Source organism: Echinops telfairi, unplaced genomic scaffold (genome assembly GCF_000313985.2).
Source record: "Echinops telfairi isolate 266 unplaced genomic scaffold, ASM31398v2 ScPeMD7_8;HRSCAF=38, whole genome shotgun sequence".
NCBI lineage: Eukaryota > Metazoa > Chordata > Mammalia > Afrosoricida > Tenrecidae > Echinops > Echinops telfairi.
Window position 1 is genome coordinate 14,148,358 of NW_022103905.1, and position 14,509 is coordinate 14,162,866.

The following is a 14,509-nucleotide window of genomic DNA, read 5'->3' on the forward strand; positions in this document are numbered from 1 at the left end:
AGTGTCTCTGGATTTGTTTCTCTAATCAACCCTGACTAACACACCCATCAATTCCCTTTTCCCCATTTACTCATATAATCTGAACTCTCCTTTATTGTCAAGGACCAAAGTCATCAGTAAATAAACTGAGTGCCTGTAAACAGGAGCTCGGGGTGGGACGCCTCAGAGTATTTACTTGAGTTAGGTCTGCTGACTCACTGAGTGGAAAAACGGAATGCCTCCAGGCAAGAAGCTTCCAGATGGATTAAGATGCTCCCAAGCTGAGCTAAACACTTGTAACACTTGCCCAAGTAGGGCAGAGGCCAAGCTGATATCTCCAAAGCACCAGAGAACCAGGAAGCAGAAGCTAGAGAGACAAGGGAATTAGGAAGTAGGGCTGCCTCAGTCTGAAAAGATAGTCAGACTTTTGGAGTCTCAGAGTTTAGAAGCACGGCCTCTGGGTTTCTAAGAGTAGGGCCAGTTTCCTAGATCTTAGAGTCCGATCTTCGTCAACTTGCTTCTGGAGTAAGGGGTTTCCATTAAGATGGGGTTCTCTCCCAAAGCTGAGGGGGTGGCATTGCCATGCCTGAGCAAGTAGACGGGGCCCTGCAGGAGTGGGGTCACCGCTCAGACTAGGAGAATGGGGCAGCAGAGGGAGCACTGGGCTTGGAAGGCAGAGCTAATGCCCGACATCAAATCAAATGGCCACCATTTCTTTTTAAAAGAGTTTCCTTCAATCTCTTTCTTCTTCTGAAACTCCAATTATATGTATGTGAGACCACTGGGTATTCTCTGACACCTTTCTGAGGTTCTGTTCATTTTTTCCATATTTTTTTCTCTCTTATTTTCCAGTTGGGAAATAACTGACCAATCTTTTAAGTTCTAGGAAGCTTTTCTATTTATGTCCATTTTACCATTAGATTAATCTGATAATTTTTAATGTCTAAGATAATTTTTAATCTTAGCATTTTCAGTTTTGATGGTTCCTATTTTGTTCAAGATTTTCCATTAATCAATGTGGGAATACTTTCTTTATGCTATTGGGAATATATTATTCCATTTTCCCATAATATTGAATAACATCCTAGACAGTATAAATGTTAAGTTGTGGAGACAGGATTCCACTTTTTCTCTTGAGTAATGTTTTATTTTTACATTGATAAATATGTTTAATAAAACGTTGCCATTTTAATCATTTTTATATGCACAATTTGGTTACATTAACTACACTCATTGTGTTAGTCTGGGTAGACTAGAGAAACAAATCCATGGACTCACATATGTGTATAAGAAAGAGGTTTATATACAAGAGCAATTGAACATAGGGAAAACATCCCAATCCAGTCCAGTCCAAAGTCATAAGTCTGATATTAGCCCATATGTCCAACACCAATCCATAAAGTCCTCTTCAGACTCACGAAACACATGCAATGATGCCAAATGCAGAACAATCACAGGCCAGTGGATGCAAAGTCAGTGGTGGTAGAAGCATCTCAGCACTGGCAGGGGTCTCCACGTGGCCATTCCAGTTCCCAGGGCTGCATCAGAGTAGATCCATGTGGCATCTCCTCAGGGATGCCTCGCAGGAAGTCAGCCTTATCAGTAGAGAGTCTCCAAGGGAATGAAAGGTGAGAGATAGTGTCTCCTGCCTCCAAGAAGGAATTCCCAGATTTCCCAGAATTCTCAGGAGAAGGCCATGCCCACACAGAAGTCTCATTGGCTAATTTCAGATTGACAGCCTAGACTCCACCCCTACACTCCTTAAATTGACACCAGATTAGGTGACTAACACACTCATAATGCTGTGTGCTATCATCATGACACCCATTTCCAAAAGTCCTCCATCCCTTCAGACAGACACACGGTACCCCTTCATCCCTCATCTCTGCTCCTCCAAACACAGTGCGATGGACCCAATTCTAACTCATGGCAACCCCAGAGGACCCTATGGCCGTGAGTTTTTGAGATTTTAGATAAGTGGGAACATGTAATATTTGTCCTTTTGTCTCTGACTTATTATATTCTAATTTTGCAACTTTTTCATTTTAACATGTAATTAATTATCTTGTGTGTTCAAAACTACAACGCTGTTTCTTGGGCTGCAACTCTGATCTCTGTTCATACCTTTTGTTTTTAGCTGAGCGGCTTTGAAACTCTGATGCATATATGTGGTTCAAAATAAGCAAGCAGGATCAACAGACAGATTTGGGGATCTCTTCTCTAGTTCTTTCTTTCCAGAGTCTCCAATCTCACTCACTGCCAAGTTTTCCTCAAATTCTGCCTGGTTTCCCAGGCCAGAAGGACTACAATTTTTCTACATCTGATTCTATCTCGCCTCAGGAACTCATTCACTACAACTTTCTCCCTCCAAGTGTAAACTCCAACTAGAATCTGTGGACTTCTGTTCCCTGCCCACAACCTCCAGGTTGCTGCTCTTTGTATCACGTACAGAGTTTATAGTTATTATGGGCTGTTAGAAGTTTCCCACTTCTGAAATGAAACTCAATAATGGATTTTCTAAAAGTTAGGTTTATTGTGCCAACCTGGCCAATAGGCTCATGTGGGATTAATCAGATGGCAGTGTGATTAGAGGGCAAAGGGATAAATGGCTCTGCACGGCAGGCCCCATCTCTCTTGCTCTCTGGTGATCAGAGCACTCTGGAGTGTGCTGCTGCTTTAGCTAGCTCTCTGCCTCAACCTGTGAGCTACACTACCTGTAGGCCCAGCCAACCTGTGGATCATGTTGCTAGAGCTTGAGCTCCTTTGGGATCTGCTTTGCCATGCTTTTGAGCTTGAGGCTGGTGGATCCTGTCACCTTGCATTGCTTGCTTTAGATATCCCAACTTGGCCTACTTTGCTAAGCTCCAGAGCTATTGACTTGGTGACCCACCCTGCTGTTTGTTGCCTGTGGGTAGACTCTGCTGGCCTTGCCTGAGGGAGGACTCCAATGTCTGCTTCCTTGACCTTGGCAGCCCATGTGAGTTGAAGGACTTCCAGTTTATTAACTGTTCCATGAAGTGAATTGAACTGAACCCTCTGTACTACTGTGTGGATTAGTTAGCTGTTATATTCTTTCTCACTGCAGAAACCTCTCTCTCTGTCTCTCTATGTCTATCAATCTCCCTCTCTCCTGGTTTTGTTTCTAGAGAACCCTGCCTAACACAACCCTGATTTGTGCCCCTTGCCCAATTTCACAAATTCAGTAACTCAGATATCAAGAAATCTAGTAAACCACCAACTTGGAAATTCCACCTAGTAAAATACTTCATTAATAATATAATTAGATTTTTCATTTAATCAAAGTTTAAAAGAAAATTAAGTAACAGCTTTTAAAAATTACCATCCATCGTGACATGTACTTACCTAGCTCCCAAGATATCCTTCTTGGCAAGGCCAATGCCAGCTATAACTTTAACCCTCACGATTCGTGAATTTTCCTAAAAGATAAAAATTTACATTTTATTTTCAAGTACTTTGCAACTTAGCTAAGACACATGCCTTTAGACATATATTCAAATGAAATCATTATAATGTGCAGTGTGACAGAGTGCCTTTATCTAGCTTTTCTAGTCACGGTCTTGTAACTCCCACCAAAAGTTGGTGAGACTATGCAAATAATGCTCTTTTGGTCCACCAAGCAGATTGGATACTTTGCCAATAATGTAAATAAGGTGCATGGCACCCTTGTGATGTTGGGACAATGCAAAAAAGGCATATGAAGTCCTGACAAAGAGACTGGTCAGTGTGGCCATCCCACTAGGCTGAAAATGAGCCAGCTCAAAGGTGAAAATAGAGGAACTTCATTACTACCAAGAAGAGATAGGAATGGAGTAGATCACGTCCTTTGGACCCATGGTCCCAAGGTGACAACGTTCTAGACAGGGAGAGAGGAGAATGAACTGATAATGCGGACGTGTGAGAAAGACTGCGTCTGCGAGTGATCACAGTATCAGGAGATCAGTGTATGTCAGTGTAAAAAACTTCCCAGGCCACAAGCAAGGCAACTGCGAGAGTGTCCCAACCCACAGAGCCAAAGGGCTGAAAACCTTCATGCAAATAGGATTCCTGGTGGAGTGTGATGCCTTCAGGTATAAGTCAGAAAAGCTAGGCTTGCCGACCCATAGAGCAAAAGGGCTGAGCACCTTTGGGTCACAGGTTTCTAGAAGGGTGAGATACCCTTGAGCACGCAATGGTGGAGCTAAAGAACTTTCGGACACTTGTCTGAGTAAGGCACAGGCCAAGGGACTGGGGAGCCAACAAGCTGAGGGCCAAAGAGAGACCTATCTATGGGCACGACAGAGAAGCTGTGCTGACCAAAGAACTGTATCCTACATGGTTTCTGATTCTAAATTGTAACTGTTACTTCCTTAATAAACTCCACAATCAGAGTATTGTCTGTGAGTTTTGTGTAGCCATTGCAACATTTATCAAGCCCAGGAGAGCAGTAGAGTGTGTCATGCAAGAGAGAGCTGGTGTCAGATTCAAACTAGAGTTAAATTATCACAATAAGAATTTATTATTGCTTCTGTGAACGTCTACATTTGAACTAATATGAATCCATAGTTGTTTCTAGATATAAGATAAAACAAAAATTCATAATCATTTATATGAACTAATTAGAAAAGGCAATTACTTTTAAAAATCTACTTTCAAAACCATGTGTTGGATAATACCGAAATATATTGATACTGTAATGGAGCAATTATTAAGCTATTAAATTTCCTGTAAGTATCAATGGTATTAAAATTTTACACAAGAATGTTCTGAACAGATACAAATTGAAATATTTTGAGATTATGTGTCTGCAATTTACTCTCAACTGGCCCAGTATATTAACAATGTGAGGTGGCAACCCTTATGAAGAAATCACTGAAGAAATGGCGGTGTGAAGAAACCAGATGGTGCCCAGCTATCAGAAAGAATACTGTCTGGCATCTTAAAGGCTTATTTTAAAACAAGCAGTCATTTAAGCAAGGTGTCAATTACGTCCACATGGAAGAAGGATTGTAAATAATATCCTACTCTGAATGAAGAAATAGTATCAGAGCTTTAATTATGAGCATCTGGTTTTCAGAAGGTTATGGATGACAGTGGAAGCCCAAAATTCCATTGCAGGCTCCCCACAGGGATTAAGTCTCCAGTGAATCCCTCAGATGATGGTTGGCCTCAGATGATGGTTGAGGGATGTGACTATCAGAGACCATTGTAAAGTCAATTATGGAAGTTGTAGTTAGGTTAAAATGTGATACCTGACCATTTGATCTCCCTTTTGACCCACTTTTCTGTTGCTTCCATTTTTAATTATTTTCAGCTTTTTTAAAAAATTAGTTTTTCTATGTTTTGTTTCGTCATTGTTGTTGGGCTTTTTTGTTGTTGTTGTTTGTTTGTTTGCTTGCCTGCTTGCTTCCTGCTTGTATTTTGTATGATTTTCTGTATATGAACTCCAGGGCAGGTAGATCTATAGAGACAGTCCCTGGATAGGGGGAGGGCAGGAGAGGACAGGAGAAAATGGGTAGCCAACAAGTATGAGAAGAAAATGTTCTGAAATGGATGGTGGTGATGATTGCACAACTCTTCTTAATGTGAATGAATGATTAAATTGTATGAAATGTGAAATATATGCCAATAAAACTTTGTTTTAAATGTGAAGTGGCTATGGGGTTGGGAATAAAACGAAAGCACAGATGTAGTCAATTTGTGGATCTGAATGGCACATAAGTGTTTATTATACTGCTCCTGAAACTGTTGTGTAGGTTTGAAATTATTCAAAATACAAAGATGAGTAGAAAGATATTTTACTATATAAAACAGAATTTATGTTTTTAATGTATCAGGAAACGAAGCTATTAAATTCATAGAAATAAAAGTAGTAAGAAATACTGAAAAGTCCTAAAACTATAGCTAAAATAATAAAAGATCACCAGAAATCAATAAAGACATTCACTGTGTGTGTCAATGTTTACCCCAAAGTCATCTGTAAATTCAGTACAATTCTGACCTTCCTCACTTCAAATTTCCTCATGAATCTTTAAGAGTCTAAAATTGATAGAGAATAGTAAAACAGAGTAAAGAAGCAAATAATAAAAGTGGTGAAGAAAGCTGATGGTTCCCGGCTATCAAATGATATAGCGTCTGGGGTCTTAAAAGCTTGAAGATAAACAGGCGGCCATCTAGCTAAGAAACAACAAAGCCCACATGGAAGAAGCACACCAGCCTACCCCGACAGGAACGCTGAAGACCAAGCGGGTGCGTAGGAAAAAGCGGTGAAGAAGGCTGATGGTGCCCAGCTGTCAAAATATATAGAATCTGGGATCCTATAGGCTGGAAGATAAACAAGGGACCATCTAATTGAGAAATAACAAAGCCCACATGGAAGAAGCATACCAGCCTGTGAGATCACAAGGCGTCGAAGGGACCAGGTATCAGGCATCAAAGACCAAAAAAAGTCCATAGCATTGTGAATGAGGGGGAGTGCGGAATGAGGACCCAGGGTCCATCTGTGAGAAATTGGACATCCCCTTGCAGAAGGGCTGCGGGGAGATGAGCCAGTCAGAGTGTAGTGTAGCAATGATGAAATATACAATTTTCCTCTAGTTCTTGAATGCTTCCCCCACCCCCACTATCATGATCCCAATTCTACCTTACATATCCGGCTGGACTGGAGGATGTACACTGGCACAGACAGGAAATGGAAATACAGGGAATCCAGGACAGATGAACCCCTCAGGACCAGTGGAGAGAGTGGCAATATCGGGAGAGTAGAGGGAAGGTGACGGAGAAAGGGGGAACAGATTACAAGGTCTACATATAACCTCCTCCCTGGGGGATGGACAGCGGAGAAGTGGGTGAGGGAGATGTCGGATGGTGTAAGATATGATAAAATAATATTAATTTTTAAATTATCAAGGGTTCAGGAGGGAGGGCGGCGGAGAGGGGAAAAAATGAGGAGCTGATACCAAGGGCTCAAGTAGAAAGCAGGTGTTTTGAGAATGATGATGGCAACATATGTACGTATGTGCTGGACACAATTGATGTATGTATGGATTGTGAAAAGAGTTGTATGAGCCCCTAATAAAATGATTTTTAAAATAAATAAATAAAATAAAAGCTCACAGCATACTCAAAAGAAAAGAAAAGAATAACCTTAGTTTTGATCTTTCTCTTTGATCTCATAACAATCTTAGGGTTACATTTTACATAAGAATACAGGCTTCTGAGGTATATATTTTTTAATATTAAAAAACCAGAGACACTTTTGCCCTCCAGATTAACATCTAAGTAACTGTCAATTGTTAAAAATGAAAACAAAATAAAATGAAAATTTGTTCATTTCACCAAAAAAAAGAGAAGCAAATAACATTCGCCTGCTATCTTATATTATGTAAAGGGGGAATACAGATAAAGCATAAATGAAACTGTTCAAAAAATCCCTACGAAGCTTTGGAATATTTCTGTGGGGTAGCAGATAAATTAAAACACACACACACACACACAAAGGAAAAATGGCTAAGACTTGACAATGTTAAAATTAAATATCTTTGTATGAGAAAAATGAAAAACAAAAAAACAAGGAAACCAAACTAAGTGGAGGTATCTGAAGCCGAATGATAATTACCCATAATATATGAGGCTAAGTAAAAAAGCATTGCTAAATGGTTCCAGTTTATGCATACGTGCATAGGTTTATTCCAAACAAACCATGAGTGGGCGGCTGCAGACAAGCTCTCTCAGGGATACACTTTTCTCAGTCTTGCTACAGTGTCTCTAAAAAAATCTCCAACCAAACAGTAACTTCCACAGGCATCTATGGAGCCAGATGCAGAGAAATTGACTCAGGGGTATGGCAAGTGTTTTAGGGAATCAAACATGGCAATCTTGTAAGATTTTCTAGAAGGACACAGGATGATCATTGAGGCTTATTAGGAAGCAGTTTTAATAAAACTGAAAATTACATAGGTGAGGAAAAGCCAGGCTAAGTTTTACCAAGGAATTATTTTCCATCACAACAATGTATCTGCTCATTCTTAAGGGCTATGCTACAAGAATTTTGTTGGAAAACTTTACCCCTACACTCTTCAGCCCTGATCCTGCCCTTCAGACTTCTTCCCCCCCCACACAAAATACTCCAAAGATACGTTAAAAAAAACATCATTTGACTCCTCTAGACTGTCAACATAGCAGTGTAAATGGAAGTGTGCAGAAATCTTGAGGAAGGGTTAGAGAGATGAACACCCACCTACCTTCGGAAATGTATAGACCTAGCTGGAGGCTATGTTGAGAAACAGTAGCTTCATCTTCTGATATTGTTGTATAACAAAGGTTCTTATCATCTTATGGAAATAGGTTTTGACTCACCCTTATATAAAGAACTCATAACTCAATAGGAGAGTAATGTCATAGGGGAAAAAACCCATACAGAATTACCAATACAAATATTAAAATAAGCTCAACTTACAAGAGATAAGAGAGAACTCCAGTCCAGTGTTGGTAGGATCGCAAACTGATGAGTCACTTTGAAGCAATAGCTGACAGTCCCTACTGAAGTTGAAGATGTTCTAAATCAATAACCCAGGGATTCTACTTTTAGCATGTCTCCTAAAAACTCTTTCAAGAGCTGATACCAAGAGCTCAGGCAGAAAGAAAATGTTTTAAAAACAATGATCTCAGCCTATGTACAAATGTGCTTGATACAATTGATGTATGGGTTGTTACAAGAACTGTAATAGCCCCCAATAAAATGACTTATTAATAAAAACATTAAAACTTTTATTTCCACCAAGCCATAAGTACAATATCTAGTAGCATGTATAAAATCAATGAATCTGAAATATTACAGCACAGCCAACTAATTCTATTTCAGAATTCTGTCATTAGCAAGTAGTAGCTCACCTGCCCTTCTGAGAAGATCTTGAGTTGGAGAAAGTAAGCATATGAGGGGACTTAGAAAAATTCATGGAAAGCTCAAAATAAAAAGATAATGAAAATCATTCACGAACTTCTTGAAGTCCCGTCGTACATTTCACAGAATGTATTTCAATGATTCCCATTTCTAAATTACAAATTACAATCACCTTTGTTCTTGTTGGCTTCGCTGAATAGATATGATAAATAAATCATCCATTAGGCTCCAAAGCCGGACAGCAGATTAAGAGAACACAAGAACTCTTTCCTAGAGATGGCAGATAAAACATAACTTCTCTCCATCACCAAATCAAATTCATATAGCGAGTTTTAAAGAAAGAAGGGACATTCTCAAGAATCAGAAATAAAGAGGACTAGAAAGAAAAACATGCAAATTGAAACTCCAGTTCTTTGGATTGGGCTATGATTATCCCAAAGCTTCAAGGATTTACCAAACCAAACTCCCTCGTAGTGGCCCTACAACACAGAGTAGAACTTCTCTTTGAGTTTCTCAGGCTGTAAATCTCTATGGGAGCAGAAAGCCTTCTCATTCATTCGCTCGTGGAGCAACTGGTAGGTTTGAACTGCTGGCCTTTCAGTTAGCAGTTCAATATGTGACTCACTATGCCATGAGGGCTCCTTATAGGCCATCCTTTTCCCCTGGCAGTTCCAATTAGATTATTCCATTGGTCTTAATAGACAAATCCCTAGTCTGCCAATTGATAGCGTAGTGACTATACTGCATTACATAGGTACTGAGCTACAAGTCTGGATTCTGAAAATTAAAATCCTTTCTGTAATGACTTTAATAAACCTAAAGTTTCTCAAGTGATAAAGTATAATCAGAAGTGCTACCAGAAAATAGTGTTATTTGATAATCTTATTAATGAAAACACAAACAAGTTCCCATAGCTTGCATATTAGATGAGGAAAGAAATGATTAAACTCCTCTAACGAAGTTGATCCATGTTTGTGGCGCTCTAATTTTTTTTTTATAAATCATCTTATTGGGGACTCTTACAGCTCTTATAATAGTCCATGCATCCATTGTATTAAGCACATTTGTGCATATGTTGCCATCATCCTTTTCAAAGAACACTAAAACGTTTTCTTTCTACTTGAGCCCTTGGTATCAACTCTTTTTTTCCCCTCCCTCCCCTACCCTACCACTCTCATGAACCCTTGATAATCAATTATTATTATTTTCATAACTCACACTGTCACTGTCTCCCTTCAACCATGTTTCTGTTGTTCATCACCCTGGGTGGGGTGTGGGGGGAAGGAGGGTTAATACATCTGTCAATCATTGCACTCAGTTCCCCCTTTCTCCTCTGACCTTCCCGCCTACCCTCATGGTATCGATACTCCCATTACTGTTCCTGAGGGCTTTATCTGCCCTGGATTTCGTGTGCTGGTCTAGCTGGATTTGTAAGGGAGAACTAGGGTCATAATGAAGGGGGGGGGAGCATTAAAGAACTAGAGGAATGTTGTATGTTTCATCGGTGCTATGCACCCTAGCTGACTTGTCCCTTCCTTGTGACCCTTCTTTGAGGGGATGTCCAGTTGCCTACAGATGGGCTTTGGGTCTCCACTCCAGCCCCTCTTGTTTGCATCTACATGAATGTTTGCATTGGGTCTTCTGATGTCTTGATACCTGATCCTGTCAACACCTCGCAACCGCACAGGCAGGTGTGCTTCTTCCATGTGGGCTTTGTTGCTTCCCAACTAGATGGCCACTTGTTCATTCTCAACCCTTTAAGGCCCCAGACATTTAATCTTTTAATAGCCAGGCTCCATTAGCTTTCTTCACCACATTAGTTTATGCACCCATTTTGTCTTCACTGATAGTGTCAGAAATGTGGATGCTCCTAATTTTAAAAACCATTTATGTCATGTTAACTTTTACTGAAACTACCTCAGAAATGTAGCATACATTCATTAAAAATAATTGCAAAGATTGTAAATCATCCACAGGCATGTTTAGCTTTTAGACTTTCGAATTTCCCATCACTAGAGTCAGAACTTAAGCTATTTTGAATGCTCTGGCTAGTTGATGTGAAGATCTCGTTTTAAAATTAAAGAATGAATGCCACATACTATAATTTATTGTAACTTCATTTTCCTTGAAATTTTCTGGTAGAAAATTGTCCAAACAAGTCTTTTCAATCATACTCATCGGCAGATACCGAAACCTCTCACATGTTCTTTGACAATGACAGGCAACAGTATCAATGCAGCCACCGACTCTTCCACACTTCTAGAACCACAGTGCTAAGAATGGGTTGACATCTGGGCAGTGCTCAAAAGAGAGAAAGCAGAAGCAAAACTTAAATTTTCCATAAGCAATCAAGAGCAGAGGCTATTCTCCAACAGACCAGAGCTCTTCATCAAGCATGAATCTTCCCCTTCCACACATAAGAACATTCGACTGATTTTTTTTTTTTTTTTAGTGTGACGTAAAAAAGACACAAATTGAAGGCAAAGAGATGTGGCTTTTCTCAATGACTGGGAGCAACAACCTGGTAATGTGTTACCTATGCACGTAGCTGGGGCAGTTCAAGACAGCTTTGCAGGGCTGAAAGGTACCCCGGTGGCTTACGGGGTGATGCACTGGATTGCTCACTGCAAGGTCAGCAAGTCAAACCCACCAGCTGCTCCAAAGGGGAAGGACCAGGCTTTCTGCTCCCGCAAGGACTGAAAGCCTCGGAAACCCACACTGGGCAGTTCTGCTCTGTCCTATGGGGTCGTTATGAGTCGGAATCGACTCAATAGCAAGGAGTTTGGTTTTCCCAGGACTGAGATTTTCTCCAGGGCTGCTAAGCCAGTTCCCATCTAGTTGCTTCTGGTTCATTGCAATCCTGAGTGTGTCAGGTTAGAATTGTGTCCCGTAGACTTTCAGCGGCTGATCTTTCAGAAGCAGGCACCAGGGCTTTCTTTTGAGGTGCCTCTGGGCAGACTCAAACCTCCAACATTTTGACTCATGGTGGAGCAAGTTAACTGTCTACACCACTTCCTTCCGACTCCTCAATCTCCTATCATCAAAAACAGGACACAACCCGGGCTTTCCTTCCCTCACACGTTTCAGGAGATCAAGTAGAGTGTGGCAACACAACGGTTAAGCACTCAGCCACTAACTGACATGGTGCAGGTTCAAACCCACCCACCAACTCCACAGGAGAAAGACCTGGGGTGTGCTCCCGTGACAACCACAGCCCAGCAAACCCCACTGAGGGGCAAGGTTGGTTTACAGTCTGCGCAAGGAATAGCTCAATCCCCAGAGCCCTACCCAAACACGTAATGTAAGATGATTTCTTCCTCTATTCAAGTAGAGCAGAGGAGTCCTGGTGGTGCAGTGGTTAGGCACTGGGCTACAAGCCACCTCGCTGGCAGTCTAAAATCACTAGCAGCTCCGCAGGAAAAGATTGGGCTTTCTACTCCCATAAACAGTTACAGTCTTGGAAACCAATGTGGGGAAGGGGTCACTATGAGTGGGAATTGGCTTTGATGGCAGTGAGTTTGCTCGGGTTCATGCAAGTAGAAGCTAGAGGTTTCCCTTCTGGAAAACTGACCCAGAAATGCCCTGCACTTGGTAACAATGGACACAGCTCTAAGAGATAAGCCACCTTTTAAAAAGCAAAGTTTGCACAAATATACCAACACACACACACACACACATCAGACTTTTTCTCTGACTTCAATCCAAGAATACTGGCTGCCAGGCTCCCCAAACTGAAGATTGGAAGACCGTTCTCTGAAGAAACTGAGTGGTCCAAAAAGAAAATGTTACCCATCAACACTGGTGTGTGGGAATCTCACACTGAAATGGTGAGTTCACATTACCCTGCTATACGATTCTCTGTCAACCCTACCTGCCCACTCACACAAAGCGTTGTGTCACCAAAATAAATTAGGGAATTAACTGGGAAGGAGGCAGGCAAGAGATCAAGGATGATGGCTACACAGCAGGCCTAGAGTACCAACTAGTGCCAACTAGTTCCAGACGGAACACCATTAAGCATTTGACTACTAACCAGCAGGTTGGCGGTTCAAAGCCACTCAGAGGTGCCGTGGAAGGCAATCATGCCAGGTGATCTGCTTCTGAAAGGTCACAGCTTTGAAAACTGTAAGGACTTTTACATGGAGTCATCTTGGTGTTAGAACTGACACTACAGCAACTGAGAAGAAATGTATGTGTGTGTACATATATGCCATTTCTAACAAGAACAAAGAAAAACTGCTTGTTTTTAAACCTGTATCGAGTAACTTTTCTTAAGGTACCAGATAGTTTGCAATTACATTTATAATAGGGGCCCTGGTAGTACAGTGGTTATATGTTGGGCTGCTAACCCCAGGTCAGCAGTTTGAAACCACCAACTAGCTCCATGGGACAAAGAGGAGCTTTTCTACTCCTGAAGAGTTACCGTCTCTGAAACCCACAGGGGAAATTCTACCTTGTCCTACAAGGTAAAAGATGTATAATAAGTATACAATTACATAGCATAATAGTTCATATGTGAATATTGAATGTACAGTCAGAATAGGTAAATACTAAATGTTAATCTAACAAAAATTGCTAAGGGGGTGGAAAGTATATATGAGAGGGCTTCAAAAATTTTTGTAAAAAACGGAATTAAAAGATAATGGAATTTTTCCAAGAACCTTTTGAAGCCCCTGCACATGTGTGCACAAGCATGTGTATTCTTTTGAGCAACAAATGCATCTAACTTACAGTGACCATATTACCCAAATTGAAACCTATGGACTGATTTCAGTTTTCTGCCACCCCGGTCCCCACCCTGGACATATCAATTTACTTGAAACATTTTAACGAAAATATAAATGCTAGAAGACCACAAGAGAAAAGAAAACAACTGAAATCCGGACAGTCCTACAATAGCTGTATCATACATACAATTGCTATATATGTATTTACTCTGCATGAATCAAAACGACTCCGGGGTTTCTGACAGTAATCACCATAGCAGAGACTATTTGGAATCCCTGGATTTAGCATAGAGCAGTTCTCAAAGTGTATTCCTGCACCAGTAGTACCACAGGAGTTTGTTAGAAATGCTCATTATCATGCTCCATGCCACAGCTACCAATGCTGACTCCGGGGTGCGGACAGCTGTTTGTTTTAACAACTCCCCCTGAGTGTTTCTGATGAACATTCTGGTTTGAGACCCACAGGTACAGGGTATGGAGGTGGACAAGGGGAGACAAATGCTGTCCTTAACGCAGGTATTAGAACACTGCACATTTAAAATACTACAACCTTATTTAATCAGTTCACTGTCATTTCTCGGAAAGGTCAGCTCATTGCACAACTTAAGGCTGCCTTTCAAGGTGATGCTGTTGGTGCTAGGGGCCATCCAGTTGGTTCGGGCTCAGAGTAACCTGTGTACAACAGAACAGGGCACTGCCGATCCTGCGCCATCCGCACGACTGTCCACAGGTCTGAGCCATTGTTGCGGCCACCATGGCAGTTCATCGTGTGGAGGGCCTTCCTCTTCGCTGTCCCTCCACTTAACCCCGCATGACATCCTTCTCCAGGAACTGGTCTTTCCTGAGTGCTCGTGCTATCGATTTATCATGACATATCTTTGGACGGACAGACATGAAACTGGTA

General features: G+C 41.1%; 1 protein-coding gene across 1 annotated transcript in view; it reads right to left on the bottom strand.

The window, feature by feature from the left end:
- LOC101641641 (E3 ubiquitin-protein ligase NEDD4-like) overlaps positions 1 to 14,509 on the bottom strand; it is a 43,178-nt gene that overhangs the window by 26,589 nt on the left and 2,080 nt on the right. The window contains exon 2 of the mRNA XM_013006346.1: positions 3,343 to 3,416. Coding sequence (XP_012861800.1) covers positions 3,343 to 3,416 — 74 coding nt within the window. The remainder of the gene's footprint in view (positions 1 to 3,342; positions 3,417 to 14,509) is intronic.